Source organism: Aplysia californica, unplaced genomic scaffold, assembly GCF_000002075.1.
Source record: "Aplysia californica isolate F4 #8 unplaced genomic scaffold, AplCal3.0 scaffold00083, whole genome shotgun sequence".
In the NCBI taxonomy this organism is placed as follows: domain Eukaryota; kingdom Metazoa; phylum Mollusca; class Gastropoda; order Aplysiida; family Aplysiidae; genus Aplysia; species Aplysia californica.
In genome coordinates this window covers 373,654-391,576 of record NW_004797353.1, presented here as the reverse complement: position 1 = coordinate 391,576, position 17,923 = coordinate 373,654, and the positions used below count along the sequence as shown (strand labels likewise).

The 17,923-nt window shown below is 38.5% G+C and overlaps 1 protein-coding gene across 1 annotated transcript in view; it reads left to right on the top strand.

Moving 5' to 3' along the window:
• Positions 1-17,923, top strand: part of LOC101862252 (myosin-I heavy chain) — a gene marked incomplete at its 5' end in the record, with an annotated part of 43,475 nt that overhangs the window by 9,975 nt on the left and 15,577 nt on the right. Inside the window, 14 exon segments of the mRNA XM_035968796.1 lie at positions 34-791; positions 1,646-1,759; positions 2,483-2,707; positions 3,316-3,447; positions 4,106-4,264; positions 5,081-5,151; positions 5,736-5,925; positions 6,488-6,673; positions 7,005-7,409; positions 8,008-8,144; positions 9,210-9,406; positions 10,428-10,550; positions 16,766-16,932; positions 17,522-17,598. Of these exon segments, the coding sequence (XP_035824689.1) occupies positions 34-791; positions 1,646-1,759; positions 2,483-2,707; positions 3,316-3,447; positions 4,106-4,264; positions 5,081-5,151; positions 5,736-5,925; positions 6,488-6,673; positions 7,005-7,409; positions 8,008-8,144; positions 9,210-9,406; positions 10,428-10,550; positions 16,766-16,932; positions 17,522-17,598 (2,941 nt within the window).

Genomic DNA, 17,923 nt, shown 5'->3' with positions numbered 1-17,923 from the left:
TGTCCTGGCATCAATTTCTGGCCGTTCGCTAACACTACCCTCCCCCGCCCCCTCCTCCTCCCCCTGGAGATGGGCCGGCCCTCTCCATGCCTCAGCTGCCTACCCCTCTGACCCCTCCCCCTGGGGTCAGCCAAGCCACAGCCTTCATCTCCTCCTGTATCGACTTCCCGCCACCCATGCGGGACAAGGGCACAACTCCTCCTCCACCACCGCCAAGAATCTCATCTGCTACGAATGGAGATCTCCTCCCCCCTCCCCCACCATGTATGACCAACTCCCAGGCAGATCTCTCATCTCTCCCCAATGGCGACTCACTCCCTCCCCCACCGGAGGAAACGGTGGTGGAAGGCGAGAACCCGTACGCAGAACTCAAAGAAGTCCACAAAGCTATTCACGAGTCTCTGGTCAATGGTGGGTTCGAGTCTCCAGCCCCCACCCCGCCGGCAGTGCCCCCTATCCGTCGGCCGGGTCCCCCATCAGTGCCAAACACCCCGCGGTCTAGCATGGCCTTGAACTTCAGCATATCAGCTCAGCATTACGATTCAGAAGTGGCTCAGCTCTCCCCGGTCACCCACGAGAAACTCAGCAGTCTCATGAATCGTGCCTCGAGGGAAATGAACTCGCACTCGGAGCCGTCGCCTGCCCGGGACTTGGAAGAAAGTATACCAGAGCCGGATGCACTCTATGACATTTTGGAGTATGCCGAGAAATACTTTAATGACCATGAGAGGGATGCCGGATCAACCATCATCAAGAGTTTGAAGAAAAAGAATAAGCAGCCATCTTTGTCGGTAAGTGGGAGATTCATGCCTTTTGGAATATATCAGATCTCCACTGAGTGTAAGGCTATACCAAGGACTATGTGTGATGCAGTCCTATGTACCCATGATATTTTTTATCTCCTCTTTTTTGTAGCTACTTTTGTTTCTTTATCTATTGTTTTTTCTTCTGGTCAGTGTGATGATTTTATTGTTTTTATCTCCTTGATGGCTACTACTTAAGTGCTGCGTGTGGATGCCTGTGAAATGTTTTGGGTGTCCTCTTTTCCTACAACTTTTCCTTCTTCTTAGTGATCGTCTTCCGTTTCCTCCTCCTTCTCCTCATCCATTTCCTCCTTCGTATCCTCATCCATTGCAACTGTCTTTTTACTCCTCCTTCTATCTTTCCTCAAGTTGTGCGAAAGGTTGATAGTAAGTACTGCAGCTGTAGTGTACACTCTCTGATGATGATATTTTTATCTTTGTACCTCATAATGGATACAGTCGAAATTATGCAAGATGGCCAGCCATTTTTTAGGAGAAAAGTAGTTGTGTTAGACAGGTAGACATCATGGACCATGTCCTTATGATTTTTAAAAAAAATGCAAGTTGAATGTGATAATTTGTGCAGAGGTGATTGTCTTGGACAGGTGGCTGTTACAGCAGGTTCAACAGTTTTTAAAATATTTTTTGGTAGTAGTGTTACATCAGTCAATATTGTGCCTGCCTGAGGTAATATCAACTGGTTATTAGAATTTCCTTCGGTCTCATCTCAGTTTGATTACTTCTTTTAAAGATGGATGTGAAGTTTTAGACATCTCCTCCTAAATAAATGTACTATTCATACTTTGACATGCAAATATAGTTTCAATTTTTCTTTGTTTCAGGATTGCTTGACAAAGGCGGAGATGCTCAAATACAGCAAAAGTGGCCTTATCCCAACTTCCCATATCCATCTGCATGACTCGGAGAACATTCATCTGGCTTGTCTCATATTCAAGGTCAGTCATGTACAGAAGTTCTAATTGTGTAGCTTTTTGTATTAATTTTCTTTTGTCATTATCTTGACTGGTTAAAATTTTTGTTAGGGTAGTGATGGTGTTATACGAAATTCTTGGGCTTTTCATGTGTGTAGTAAACATTATATGAATAGACATACTTTGTGAGACCTAAGAATTTTTTCATGGGTTTCTGTAAGAGGGAGAAAATAAAGTACAACACATTATATTTTTTAAAAAGATGTTTTTTTATACTTTGCTGGAAGAAGTGATTTAATTAATAAATCTTGGGATATAGCTTAGTTTAAATTGATTTAAATCTTAAGCTGTAGTTTGTTTTATTTTCATTGCATTCTTAAAAATTCATTAATCTGTATTCTTCTTTGCATTAAAAAAAAAATGTATTTGGCTGACAGCTTTTGTCAGTTATTGTTATGAAAATTCATTCATACTTATTGAAAACATGAATGTTTTTTAGATTATTGTATTTTTCTAACAAGAAAGTACTGCTTTGCTTATGCCAAATGTTTTATTTTATATTTTAATTTTTTTTTTGGTGTAGATTTCATTCAGTTAATCATGTGAAGTAAAAAAAATTTTGTTTTGTTTTCTGATAAAAATTTGTAAGATTCACTTCCAGTTTATCTGTAAAGAGAGAACAGAATAGCCCAAATTCTCTGTATGATCTACTAATACTCCTCTCACCCCACCCGTGTCCCTTGACAGGAAGTGACCAAGTACATGCGGGACGAGGTCAAGGACGATGCGGCCATCTCCCTGGTCCAGTGGCTGGTCAAGTCTGGCATTGACAGAATCGAGCTCCGTGATGAGATACTGATACAGCTCCTGCGTCAGACCAACGAGAACCCAGACTCGAGTGCCTTAGCCAACGCCTGGTCACTCTTGTGCCTCTGCACCGCAGCCTTCTCCCCCAGCAAGCACTTGCACAAGGTACGGATCACGCTTTTGTGTATTGTTTTTTCCCCCGCTATCTTTCGTATACTGAGTATTGTTTTCTTTAACAGTACTTAGAGAGCTTGCATGTAACGAATGGGTCAGTCTTATTTCAAAACGCAAAAACACCATTGTAATCTTTTAAAATCTCCATCTCTGTGTATGCTGAGTTTTTTCTTTTTCTTTACCCTTTGACATGACCACTTCTTTAACTAAACAGCTAGAGAATTTCTCATGGTAAAATAAATGTCTTATCTGTCACGATAAGAGGCCCTACTCTTAATTATGTGATCTAAATAGTGTTGATGGGGGGCATACAACTCTACAATTAAGACTAGAAAACTTTGTCTTTACCTTGATCTTAACCCTGTGTACTAACAATGAGTTTTTTTCTTTTTTATGTCCCATGTCCCTTGTTTGGGTGCCATGTTAGTTATCTTATTTATATAGGACAATCATTAACTACGAGAGTATGAGTGAGTAGGTACAACGATATGTCAACATTTAAAAGGAGCAATAGAGGAATCTGAATAACCATAACCATGATTAGATCTATTTGTTATCGTTTGACTTATATTAAGTTTGCTTCCCTCCCCTGTCCACAGTACCTCGTGTCCTACGTCAAGCGCTGCTGCTCTGACCCAGTGGGTGGGCGACACGCCATGATGTGCTACAAGCAGCTGACTGTTGCTCGTGCCACCGCCCGCCGCTTCCCTCCATCCACCATCGAGATTTTGGTAGGGGAATGCTCATCTTTTAGGCAAAATATTTATTAATCAAAGACCACCTACCATCTTCAGCTTCCTTAATGGCGGTAGAGGACGAACAGCTATGACAATTTTGGTCAAAGTGAAGGGAAAAGGTCTGACATCTGTGGGAGTGGTTTAAGGGAGAAGAAGAAGAAAAAACCCAAAGAAGATGAAGAAATGAAAGACGCTCTGCCAAAATGAGCTGTTTTGGCCTCCTAATAACCATTCAGTTTATTAGTGGGTCACCATGGCAACAACAGCGGCTACAACCACAACAACAAAGATATAAAGATGTAACCGAAGGAATACCTTGTTGAAATGAGATTTCTATTTCAAGAGGGGCTTACTTTTCTGAGAATAAAAATCATTTTTGCCTTCTCCTACTGATTTTAACATGCAGTTGATAGACAGCTGAATCTCCTTTTTAAGGTTATGAGGTCAATACAATTTGCTCTAAAATCTCATATTTGTAAGTGAGTTTTTTTCTAGATTGTTTACAAAAATCATGGGGCAAAGATTACAGATATCCGAGCTAGTCTTTGAGATTGTAGAAGAGAAATACTCTACTTCCTTCCTGCTTTTTTGTTAGTATCTTATCAGAACAAATGTCTTGCTTAAGTTTGATGTACTTCTCTGTACTCCTTAGGCGGTGCAAAGTCTGAACCCAATCGTGAGCAAAGTGTACTTCATGGACATGAAGACGAAGGCCGTGAGCCTTTACCCTATGGACACCACACAGGAGCTGCTCTCTAAGGTGGCCCGCAAGATTGGCCTACAGTCTGTCGAAGGATGGGCCATCTATGAGGTAAATAGTACCATCAGCCTCCATTTGGAGAAAGACAGATAAATACAAATTTTTTAGTTTACAACTGTCTGTACAGTGCGAGCAGTATGATTTTGAGGTCATATGATTATCAGATAATGCTCAACAGAGACATGGTGTTCATTTTTCTAAAAGGAAGATATGAAAAAGTCTTATGATTCAGAAGATTAATCATCTTTAGATAATACACAAAACAAACATGCTATTATTTTTTTCTAAATGGAAGGTATGAAAAGTCTTATAATTTAAAAGGTATGTCCTTTTTAGATTTTGCACAATACAAACATACTATTCTTTTTTTCTAAATGAAAGATATGAAAAGTCTTATAATTTTGAAAATAAGACATCTTTAGATAGTACACAATACAAACGTTTCTTTTTATTATAAGAAGATTTTAGAAGTCTTATCACAGTTTGTGGAATTGTTTGAAGTATGTTGTAGCAACAGAAACAATGTACATTATGGTGATAACGTTCCTTTTTAAATAAATGCCTGGTATATGTACCGGTGTTGTCTTCTGCCACTTCTTTTGTATTTTTACTACACTATTTATCTTGCCTTCTCTCCTCGTGAAATAATATGACGGTTATTGTGGCCATTTGGGGAGATTACTCGACCCTACTCTTCTTGTTTCTTTCAGACCTTTGACTTCAAAACTATGTGGCTCATAGGTGTCCAAAGTACATAAAAAGATATTTCTGTTTCAGTGAATTGAACAGTTTTTTGTAACTATTTTGTATAGTTTATTTTTGATACGCTGTGGACTTATCAAAGAACATGTTCTTATTCATTTCCAGGTAACTGAGGACCATGAGCGCTTCATTCGCAGCTACGAATATATAGCAGATATCCTGGCTCAGTGGGAGGGGTGAGCATCCATTTTAATGTTTGTTTGTTTGTGAGGATGTTTGATTATTTGTGTTGCTGGTTGTGTTCACTGTTTTGAATGTTTCATATTCTCTCATTTCACTCTGGAAAAAATGCTTTTTCCTCTCCCAAAGATTTATGTTGGTGGGAATTGAACGTGAGCTTAATGACACCCATCTATAGGTACATTTATTTCATATTTTACTGCTCTCTGTGTGTCGTGCATGCGTGCGTTCGTTCGTTAGTACGTGCATGCATGCGTGTGCGTAGGCACATGTGCATCTGTGAGGTCTTCAGTGTTAAAGTCAGGACAAGCAATTTACGTGTGATAATGTGCGAGAGAGAGAGGAGCAATCAGAACTAGCCTTTCTGTGTTCTACTTAATGCTCTTATTATTATCATCTTTGTTGTTATTGTTGTCATAGTTATACAGATTGTTATAGTATTACTTTTATGAATATTTTCTTTTCATAAGAAGAGCGCAGTTTTATTGAGCAAGTTATTGAAGCAAACATCTTGTAGATTTTGATTTCATTATCATAATAGATTCAGCTGAAGCATGAACATGGCCATTTCTCTCATCAGACAAAACCAGTTGTATGTGCAGCCCACCAAATATGAGACGGTGTCCAAGAAAGGTCCCAAGATGGCGCTGGGCGGTGAAGGAGCTCGTCTTGTGTTCCGGAAACGCGTGTACCGCCATGTGCATGATATCCCCAATGACCCGATAGAGTATCATTTGCTTTATGCTGAGGCTGCGCATAAGGTGGTTAAGGTATGTCCATTTTTTATTGTTCCAGTACTATGTCTGATGAAGACATTGGTAGTCTTTAACAGTTGTTCCTTGGTTAATAATAATGTACATTTTTAAAAATGTTTGTATGTATGTTTTGTATATCCAGGCATGTTTGTGCATTAGTTGTTAAATGATGCTTCATATGAACATTTTAAATTGGAAAAACTGCACTGCGATTTCTGCCAGTGCAGGATCAATAAAACATGTTATCTCTTAAGTTGTCTTGTCTTATCTGAGAAATTAAGAGAAGTTGACTTCTCTTTATCTGACATTCAACTTTTTTGGGGGGGGAGGGGGGGGGTAAGTATATTTTTTATTTGACAAAATCGGCTGTGTTCAAAGGTATAATAAACCTCTGTATACTAAGATTTTAGGAAGGAAGAACCTGGAAAGTTTAAAAAAAAAGAACTTTGGTTTGATTTGAACACTATCCTTTGTCATAGCATCGTCTCATGTTTCGTTTCTTTCATCATTGCATTATATCATTTTAGGTTTCCGTGATCATAGCATTGTATCATGATATTTTCTTCTTTGTATCCAGTGTGATGAGTACAGTGTGTCGGACAAAGTGGGACTGCAGCTGGCCGGTCTACAAGCTCAGGTGATCTGGGGCCAGTTCGAGCCCAGCAAAGAGTTCCGTTACAGCGAGGCGGACCAGTACCTGTGCAAGAGGATCCTCGCCTCCTCAGGCAAAAACTGGTCGCAGGAAGTGGCCAAAGCTCACATGGTCAGTACTTTATCATCATCATCTCTCACCCCCCCTCCCCCCGCTATCCTCCTCCTCCTTTTTCAATAGAGTATCTCCATCTATCTACTGGAATGTTGTGTCTCGCCCAGCCAGGCTGGATGGAAGCAGCCTTCCTTATAATCTAAATTGTGTAGAAATGGACATTAAACATTCATTATTATTATTATTATTATTATTATTATTTTTACTTTCATCATTCTTATTATCATCATTCTTATTATTCTCATTATTGATTATTAATATCATTGTTATTATTATCATCATCATCATCATCAACATCATCATCATTAATACTATTATCATCCATCAGCATTACGGAGCTGACAAAAGTGAGTTGGAGGCCAAGGTGTGGTACCTAACGTGCGTGAAGCAGTTCGCCCTCTACGGCTGCACACTGTTCCCCATCATGCACAAGGGCATGTGGTCGCATACCAGCGAGTCCCTTCTAGCCATCAACATGGACGGCGTCAAATTCGTACGCGCCAAGGACAAATACGTCATCCACGACTTCAAGTACCACGAGATCGAATCTATCATGATTGACCCTAACGACAACTACCTCACTCTGGAGCTGTTCAGCAAGGCGCAGTCGGGTTTGATGCAGAAGACGTTTGTGTTTGAGACGAGTCAGAAGGACGATATCGGCCATCTCATCGCCTCGTATTCGCCCGCTCACGCCACCTGGATGAAGTCGGACAATGAAGGCATGAAGAAGGTACCGTATAGTGTTGCTGGCCTTGATAAGTCCCTGTCAAATTGAGAATAATAAATGTTGAATAAAATACTTTAACTAATCGTTTCTATTCCACTCTTATTATCTCATTTTTAGCTTATTTATTAGGAGAAATATTTATCTTTTTTTGATACAAGTAAATAAGGAGAATAAAAATGATTATCTCAACTCATATTGCCTTTTCTATCTTTAATGATCTTATCTGAAATAAATCAGAAACTGTTCGCTACACTAGCAAATCCACCATAATTTTACAAGTACATGTCAACATATCGCTACCCTAGAATTACAAAGTTCTATCTGTTTCTTATAATTGTTATTCGAGTTTTCATGTCACCAAAGTCCTTGTTTCATCTTGCAGTTCTATGCAATGGCCCTTTTATTACAATTCAAGCATTGGAATAAGAGAACGAAATGCACTGTGGTGGAAAAGGACCTCAAAAGTTGGCAATGCATTAGTTTGTTTAGTGGATATTGACTGATTTAAGGAACTTTATGAACATAAGTTGTAAAATATCATAATTTCTTTGGGACCTATTTTTCTTAATTCCTGACACTGTTTTTGTGTTTTTCTGCGCAGATCAAGATGACAGATGACGACAAGCTGAAGCTGTATGAGGAGCTGGTGCGTTGTCGTAAGGCACTGTCGGAGAGCCGGCTGCTTCAGAGGCCTGCCAATGACTCGGCCACTGGATTCCTCCGCAATACCCTGAGGAGGTGAGTACATTCGTAAAGGAAACTCAGTCATACATGTGTACAGGGAAACTCAGACATACACATGTACAGAGAAACACAAACGTACACATGTACACACAGACACAGACATACACATATACAGAGAAACACAAACATAACCATGTACACAGTAAAGAGAGACACAAGCATACACATGTACACCAAGACACAAACATTCATATGTACAGAGAAGCACAAACATACACATGTACACATAGACACAAACATACACATGTACTGGGAAACAGACATACACATTAATGTACACTTAGACAAAGACACAAACATACCCATGTACAGGAAAACACAAGTATACACATGTACAAGGATACACAGACATACATATGTGCAGACTATAAATGTCTGTGGAGGGATCTAGTTGGGTAGTGAGACATTGGATTTGTTATTCAAAGTTTGTGGGTTTGATTCCCTGCTTTACCAGGAAAGACAATGTATCTTTTGGAAAGGAAATTTACCTTTTATTCCTCAAATCAAGTCAGCCTGCTGCAAAGAGATACCCATCTGTTGCGATGAAGTATGAGAATGATGTACGTTATTACCTAATAAGGTGCTACAGTGTAAGTCTCGAATGGATTGAGATGGTAAATTAGAATGAACAAACCTGCCAGGGTGTTTTGGTGATGGTGTGAAAGTCTTTCACAGGAGTATGCGCATGACAATACATAGTTACTCTTGACGTAAACTTCACTTATGTTTCTGCCCTTCACTCAGGGTAGGTGGTTAAAGGGTGCCACGAGTTGGTTCTACCCCTTTTCTTGCTCTCTTTTATTTCTGTCTGTCTTTCAATCATTTTAACTTGCAAAGTAAAACTAAGCCATGCTATAAACTGACATAAAAACAACCACCTTGTGTCCTGGGTATTCATAATGCCTTTATGCAGTTGTGAGCACTGTAAAACTTTTACCAAACTAAAACTAATGTCCTACTTTATCCCATGTCAAAATAACTCTTATTGTGTTGATGTGCTTCTCTTTATTACAAACTCAAACTAACAAAAAACCAAAACAAAAAACAAACCTCCCTCAGGCTCACCAAACCCAAGCTGGAGAAGCTGCGTAGTTGGAGCAGCAGTGACGCAGGCACCCAGTTCAGCGTGGACTACTGGTCCTACACCAAGACCGCCATCAAGCAGAGCCTGACGGTGATACATGACCCAAGCCTGGAGGAGGCGGCCGTCAAGATGTTTACCCAGATTCTCATCTACGCAGGGATTGAAGAACATGGTAAGGGGGGGAAGGGGGGATCAGACAAAAAAGGAAATTGACGAAACAAGGCAAATGGGGAAGAAAGAAGGGGTATGGGACTCTGGTTAGTTTCAAGAACACTTCTCAATAAAAAAAAATAATCTCCTTTATAGCATATTCAACACTGCCTTTGTCTTACATGCCTTTATCTTTTTACTTTAAAAATGCAACCAAAAGGACTGTTCAAATTTATTTTTTTTCAGTCATTTCTACCTTTCTTTTGTGACAATGTGTAAAATTTGAAATGTTAGTTGTAAACCTAGAAGAGCCTAATGAGTTTATGGCCAATTTGTAAGAGCACTCTGGCAGAAGAATGCAGTTAAAAGACTTGAGGCTTTTCAAAGAAAAGAGCAAAACATTCATAGTCCAATAAATATTTCTTGTTTAAACATTAGATGTAGTCTGAGTTGTAGCTGTTAAGTCACTGAGGATGTTCATTCTGGCTATTCGACAATGCTTAAAGATGTGCTATTTTTTAAGGTGCTTTGCAAAGAAACCAAAGCTTGTTATTCAGATTTTTCAATTCTGTTTTCTTTATGTGAAACTTAGAAAGGAAGGCAACAACATGCATACTATGAAATGTACAAATTCATTTTGTTTAATTTGTGTACGGCAGTTCAAAATTTGACACTATATTGCCACCAGTCTGCCTATTAGATATATGTGTCGGCTTCCTCCTTTAAGAGTTAAACCCTTTTACATTATCAGAAAAAGTTGGTTCTGGCAATTGTGCTGTTTACAGAGTTTTTGCGGCTCCCCAAATAAGACGTTAAAAATGAAGGTTTCACTTCTTCACAGACTTCTCCTTCTTCTTCCTCAAGTGCCAGACTTGAAACAGATGTCACTGATCATGATATGTTACTCATTTCTATGCTCTCTAAATACCTTTATTAATCTGGTCTTTTTCCATTATCCATCTGGTGGTTAAGGTGTTAAAGCTGGGTTTAAAAATCGTACTGTAATTTCCTTCACTACTCTATGATGACTGTCCTATCCCCAGCTGACCCCAGTGACCCCGAGCGAATCAGTCTGGTGCAGATGCTGATGCAGAAGTGTCTGGAGAGTGACTTCACGTGTAATGAGTTTTACCTGCAGCTGGTCAAACAGACCACTGATCATCCTGGTGAGACTCTGTCTGTGTGTCTGTCTGTGTGTCAGTGTGCTGTCTTTCTGTCTGTCTCTTTCCCTTGGCCCTTTCTCTCTCTTCTCTCTCTCTCTCTCTCTCTCTCTCTCTCTCTCTCTCTCTCTCTCTCTCTCTCTCTCTCTCTCTCTCTCTCTTCTCTCTCTCTTACTCTCTTTGTCCCTCCCTCCCTGTTTCTTTCCCCCCTCTACACCCCCCTCCCCTCTCTGTTTCTCTCTGTCCTTTTTTATGTTCAGCTTATTCAGCATTCTCCGTTTGTATGTTTTCTGTGAGTAACCTTCAGAAGCATTTGCAGTGGAACCCTTGATGGAAGTATGGTTTGAAACTTGATTCCTAAGATTATCAGAGTATCCATTAGAAACATAAGGGTTTCACTGTCAATCTTTTTGGTAATTGTTAAAAATGCATTTTGAAAAAAGATCTTTTGATATCAGCCTTTTCCTTTGTTCTTTAAGTGATTATTTTGCTTTAGTCTTTCTCTCTCTCTCTGTGTTCTCTTCAGTTTTTCTTTTTTCTCTCTGTATGTCAGTCTTGCTTTAATAGTGTGTTTTGTATGTTTAAGTGTCAGCATGATTATGTAGATGTGATATGTTTTAAATTTTTTTTAGGTCACTGTTTGCCACTACTCCCTATTTGTTAACAAACTGCGGTACACAACACTTCGGTCATGCTATAAACTCCTGACAATCAAACTGTCCAGGCTTATGATGTATTAATCAACTTTTAATTGGCGCATCTTGCTTCCAGATTCGACTAAGATCTGAACAAAAATAGTGACGGTGTCGGTTTATTGATGCAGCATTTTGTCTGGTCCCATAGTAATCAATACTTTTAGTAACAAGCCTGAGTGATTTGTACTCACAATGACAAGCAATTCTTTATTCATCAACATTTTACTTCACATCGTCGCTGGAGGATTTTAATCAGCTTGCTCCGAAAATGCTTTTTAGGGGGGGTCCCTTGAATTATGGCTGACATCACACAACACATCCTGTTAATAACTTTCAGTGACATTAACCTATCCAAATAGTCGCTACAATGTCGGATTCTAAACAGATAACGTGTGTATAAAAGCCTTGCTTTTTGTTGCTTTCCACTCTCCTGTAAAATTAATAGAAATCAAGATAGCGGTCCTACAGCGACTATATGAGGATGGCATTTTGTGCTAGTGCTTTCTCGAAAAGCCAGTTGCAGTTAGTGCGAAGAAAAAAAGAAAAATAAGCTGCCTAAAGTTGGACATGCTTTTTACATCTCTGTCACTGTCGTAAATTGTGTCTACCAGGGTGTCACAGTCTCAACTATTTTTGTTATAGTTTGTCAGTTACACGCTTTATTTGTCATCTATTTGCATGCGTTATAGTACAGTGTTGTGATTAGAACTCACATTCCTCCCATGAAAGAAACATCATATCACCAAGGACTGCAGCGTTTGATGTATCCCTGTTTACAATGTGTTTTTCATTGTTGTTAGACTCTATCGTTCGCCCTGACTGCTTACGTTGTGATTATGTTTCTGCATGGTTCATGCTCACAATGAACGTTGTTTGTTGGCCAGGACAGATAAAAAACACAACTGCAAGCCACGTAAGTGTTGTCTGCCCACTGTGCTTTTTTGGAAGCTTTTTTGTTTTTGTTTTTGTTTTGGCTTTAACACTCAAGTTACTTTTGAAATAATCCTGGTTTGCCTGGGCTTCTGTTTGTTTCCCTAACATCTATTTTTGTAGTATGTTTCTTCTTTCTGTAACATCTGTTTTCATAGTATATTTCTTCTGTCTGAAACATCTGTTTTCATAGCCTATTTCTTTTTATAACATCTGTTTGTTTTTTTTAGTTTATTTTTTTCTTTCTATAACATCTATTTATCTATTTTCATAGCATATTTCTTCTTTCCTTAACATCTATTTTCATACTCTTTTTCTTCTTTTTGTAACATCTATTTTCATACTCTTTTTCTTCTTTTTGTAACATCTATTTTCATAGTGTATTTCTTTGTTCTGTAACATCTATTTTCATAGTGTATTTCTTTTTTCTGTAGCATCTGTTTTCTTAGTTTTATTTCTTCTTTCTGTAACATCTATTTTCATAGTTTATTTCCTCATTCTTTAACAAATGTTGCCTTAGTTTATTTCTTTCTGTAACATCTATTTTCATACTTAATTTCTGCTTTCTGTAACATCTTCTTTCGTAGCATATTTCTCCTTTCTGTAACATCTACTTTCGTAGTATATTTCTTCTTTCTGTGAAATCTATTTTAATAGTTTGGAGTGGGAAAGAAAATTACTCTCTGAAAGGAGAGTACTCATATGAGTAGTTTCTATAGCTGCTTTGCTGAGTGCTGTATATACTAAGTCCATAACTGTGCAAACATTTGTTCCTGGTTGTGGCATCATATAAACTCCCAAGTTTGATGTGTTGTGAAATATTGTAAGTAATTATCCTTGTACAGACAGACTTGCAAGTGGGAGGTTGGCGGATGCTTCGGTGTGGTTTTCTCCTTCTTTTCATCAAACATCTATCATCCTTATCTCTACTTCTTCTCTTTAAATGTTACTCTTTAGTAACAATGACTCTAATCTTCAGCACTTGTGGGACCTTAGTGTGTTACAAGTGCCGTAAATTTTTTTACAAAAAAACCTAAAAAGTCATGCAATTTTTGCTGTGACATCACCGTGAGTCGTTTAGATCCTCTTGTATTAAAGAGCACCTCCCTGACTTACGTATGTCCTGTGGTTATATTTCAGAACTTAAAATGACAATGAAATTGCATTGTGTGTAGTTTCTGCTGTGGGATGAAGAGTGGTAATTTGGCAGTTAATTCTTTTAAAAATTGCTTTGTAGAGTTATGTGCTTTTAAAAATATATATACAACCTTTTTTGCTTTTGGGAATGGTATTTTTCTTTCATACGGCAGATTTGATATCAATCACTCTCCAGTATTATATCCCTTTTTTGTATTGGAAGTCAATCCATATTCATGCCTTTAAAATGTCTCAGTGGCTCTTGATTGATACAAAGTTTTTGTCAATCTGTTGTCCTGTTTTTCTCGTGTCATTACTTGATAGAATAGGGACACGTGCACTTCAATTCCTGGAAATTATTATATCTGAAAATTGCCAATGGGAATGTATGAATAAAAAGCTCAATGCTAGTGGTTTTGGTAGTCTACGATGTGGAAGTTTGAGCTTCGAATCTGTTTTGGATCTGAATTATTTTTGGTAGATCTATTCTGGAATAATTTTTTTTTCTCCATCTGATGGCCTGATGGAAAAAACATTTTCCTTCAAAATGACCCATATTGGGTTTGGTTTGACAATTAAGGGCAAATACAAGACCAGCAACAACTAATTATTTTATTGTTCTACAGTCTGGTTTGTTAAAACAATGGAAAAATAACAACTTTCCACTTCCCCCTGTGGGTGGTTGATAGGTGCTCTGGTGTGGTTTGCTTCTTCTTTCTTCTGAAACATCTATCGTCCTTATCTCCCCTTCTTCTTTTTTATGTTTGTTACTCTTTTGTAACACCTCTAATCTTCTCGTGCTCATATGACCTTATGCGAGTGCCGTACAACCTCTACTAAAAAACACTTCCCCTTTGCTGTTTTTATATGTAAAACTGACACTGTCCCAGAGGACCCCTTGTCTAAGATGATCATGTTTCTCCTAGACTATGGAAGGTCATCTTAGGTTCAATCGTATTTCGTACAACTCGTCTTATGTCCAGCGGCGGTCTTACCCTTTCATTTGTAGGGCATCGTGGTCGCATGCGCTCACTTACCCGAAGACATTATAACCCTGACACTATGTTCAGGGAAGGTAACATTTGACATTTACCCATTGCTTTTTGAAAGTCACATCATATTTTTCCATCTCTTTCCCCTCAAGAATTTCAGTCATCAACAAAGTTTTCTTCAATCTCCTTTTCTTGGTTTGTTTTCCGTCTTACTTCTTTCACCTCATTCTTTTAATGTTTCATCTTCTGTCTTTCCTTGTTGTCCTTTGAGCCAAATTGATTGTTTGTAAACTTGTTTGTTTGTTTGTTTGTTGTTTATTTTTCTAGTCTTCCTTTTTTTTTGGGTTCACCACTCCTCCCCCCCCCCCCCCCCCCCCCCCCCGACTTATTTCTCCCTTCACCTTTTCTACCACCAACCTCATCCTTCCCCCATACCCTGGCCTCAGTAAATGACTCCTGTTTGCATTCTCAGTCCAATTTTACAAGTAATGCATGCCTGACGCAGGGTTTTTGGGTCTTAATACCACCTAGGATCTTCATACTTGAGAGACAAATTCATACTGCTGTTCTTGTGACAATAGTTTTTCTGATTGGAGTTACTGAAGAACCAGCCCTTGAAGATGATTATGGGAGGTAGAATACCCGCTGTTAAAGTAAATGGCAAAAACATTTAAGAGGATCTTAGCATTGGCACTTGTGTATTTTTTGTTCAAGTGATTTATTACTGTGCCTGCTTGTTGTGCCACCAAAGACAGATATTGGCTGATTTTGTTTTACCTTTGTGATAGAAGATAAAAATCAGAAAGAGAGAAAAAAGAGATCACTGTAAGGGTTCTTCTCTATACGAGTCACTTTTTGCCAAGGAAAAGCTCATGCTGTAAGAAGCGTATATTAGTGAGTGTGCTACTTTCTTTAGCCTACCTACCCACCCCCCACCCTATCGTACCCGTCACCTTTGTCTTTTCCTTCCATTCCCAATCAGCCCAATCAATTCTCCCTTCACTGCTTTACTGAATCAGTCCCTTTTTTGTGTTGGTTTTTTGCAAAGTTTTGTACTTAAATTAAACCATAGTCCTGTCAGATAAGGAGACATAAGACCTTCTGGATATAATTAACTATTAAAAGTTAGAGTATTGATTAAATTAAGTCCTTTTAGTCAGTTTCTTTAAGTTTTTTTTTTTTTTGATGATGTGGAGAAGAGAGGTGAATTTACTCGCCTTTTTCATCTGTTAGATAGACCAGGAGCATAATATTGTAAGAGGATATTGTTAGTTGAGTAAATGATTTTTAATATTTTTGTGATGAGCATTGATATAAATTAAGCTACAGAGATGATTTGGATCAGAGAAGTGTGAAGCCTTGAGGACGGTGGGTGGTGGGTGGGTGGGGGTGAGTTGAAATAGAATACAAAGTACAAGAAAAGGCCAAATATTTGTGTTAGAAATTTGCCTAAAGTAATATTACAGCTGAGTTACTGCCATGTTCTATTAATGTAAATATAGATACTGTAGGTTTTTGAGGGTGCTTGTTTTAGATTTGATGGATATTCTCTCTGAATTTTTTTCTGTCGGCGATTGGCGGGTGCTCTGGTGTGGTCTGTTCCTTTTTTCCTATCGCCTTTATCTTTCCTTTTTCTTTTTTGTGTTTGTTACTCTCTTGTTACACCTCAAATCTTCGGCACTTATATGACCTTATTGTAGTGCAAGTGCTGTAAAACTCTGTGTTGTCTTTGTTTGTCATCTTTCTTTTCCCTTCAGCTCTGTGACGATTGTGATGAAATTAACTTGAGTAAATCTAATTTTTTTTAATATTTTTGGTTTTTTTCTTGAAAACAAATTCCATTATGACTAGAAAAGGTTCAGTGCAATATTAGCACTGAAAATCCTGCTAAAATAGGAGCACCCCCACCCACTTTCAATACTAAGGCCCAATTTAGTGCAGCTAGATTTTGCATGTCTTTAATTAACCATTATATTCTCTAGAGCAGTAGAAGCAGTGTTTCAGTGGGCTTATATGTTTCTTAAAGCTGATACAAGCTTTTTTTGTGCAGAGATAATAAAATTCATCCTGTCTATTCTTGTGCATTTAGTACTTTTGGTGTTTTCTTATTACATCTCTTCGTCTTATTGCATGTTTTGATCTGTTACATAATATCTCTGTTGTCTGTCTATCTCTCTGATCTTATTCTCAGTTTTATGTTGATTTTTCTTCTCTTTTAACTCATGCTTAACATAAGTTCTAACATTTTTGAAGTTGTTTTCCCATGTTTGATGCTGACTGCATAAAATAAGTGATACACTATAGAAAAAAATAAGAAAATAAAAAGAAGAATTAATTCGATGTCTTTTCCTCATCCTTCTTAAAGCAAGGCCAAATGGAGTTTCTTCATTTGTCTTGTAATAGGGATGGCGACATACAGTAAAGTGTCGAGCCTCTCTCTTAATGTTGTTCTTTACTGTGTCCCCAGATCCCAACTCGACGGTCAACTGTCGCAGCTGGCAGCTGATGGCGGTGACTGCAAGCACACTGTGTCCAGCCAACACGCGTGTTCAGAAGTATGTTCTGTGTCACCTGAAGAAGTGCTCCATGGACACCACGACGGAGGAGGGGAAGTTTGCTCGCTTCTCACTCAAGGTGGGTGGTGATGATGCTCTTTTTGTGTGTACGTGTGTGGAAGGGGGATAGTGTATATATGTGTGTATGTTTCTGTGTTTGTCTCTGTCTGTCTGTGTGTGTGTGTGTGTGTGTGTGTGTGTGTGTGTGTGTGTGTGTGTGTGTGTGTGTGTGTGTGTGTGTGTTTGTGTGTGTGAGTGTTTGTGTGTGTGAGTGTTGTGTGTGTGTGTATGTGTGTCTGTGTGTGTGTGTGTGTGTGTGTGTGTGTGTGTGTGTGTCTGTGTATGTGTCTGTGTGTGTTGGGGGGGGGGGGGGGGTACTTATTACCTGCTAAGTTGTGTGTAGGATGCTGTTATTAACCAATGACAACACCATGTCCAGCTGAATGCTGACTCTAGATGAACTGCTCCTTTGATTTGTGCCTATTTTGTTGATCCTTTTTTGTAGATAATGATGTCTGGATTTATTTTATACACTGGGAAGGTATTCCATCTTGTGTCTGTAAATCAATTTTCCATAAAGGAAACTAATATGATTGGGTTCTTTTTTTATATTTTGGTTTGCAATTTATGATAGATATAATACAGACATTTCCTGTTTCTTGTTTCAGTGTTTGAACAGAACGATTGAGAAGAAAAGGAGAAAGTTTGCTCCTTCTGGAAGAGAAATTCAGTGTGTCATTCAAAGGTGAGCCATCTAACTGTTGTCAACTCTTTTGTACACAACAGATTTTGTGTGTGCATTGCATAGAATTACATTTGTAGTTTATCTGCTGTGGTCAACCATTTCTTTTGAGACTCAATGTTTGGTGGAGAGATAACGTTTGGTTGTTTGCTGTGGTGGCTTTTTAATTGTGGGAAGGGGAGGGGGGGTAGTGTTTAAAGGGATTCACTGGTTTAGTTTTGCTATCTTCTTCTTATATTTTGTAAGAATGATGGAGAGTGTTTGTGCTAGACTTACAAGCTTTTGCATATTTATACGGCTTTGAGACCATCTTCTAGCTTTGTTAACA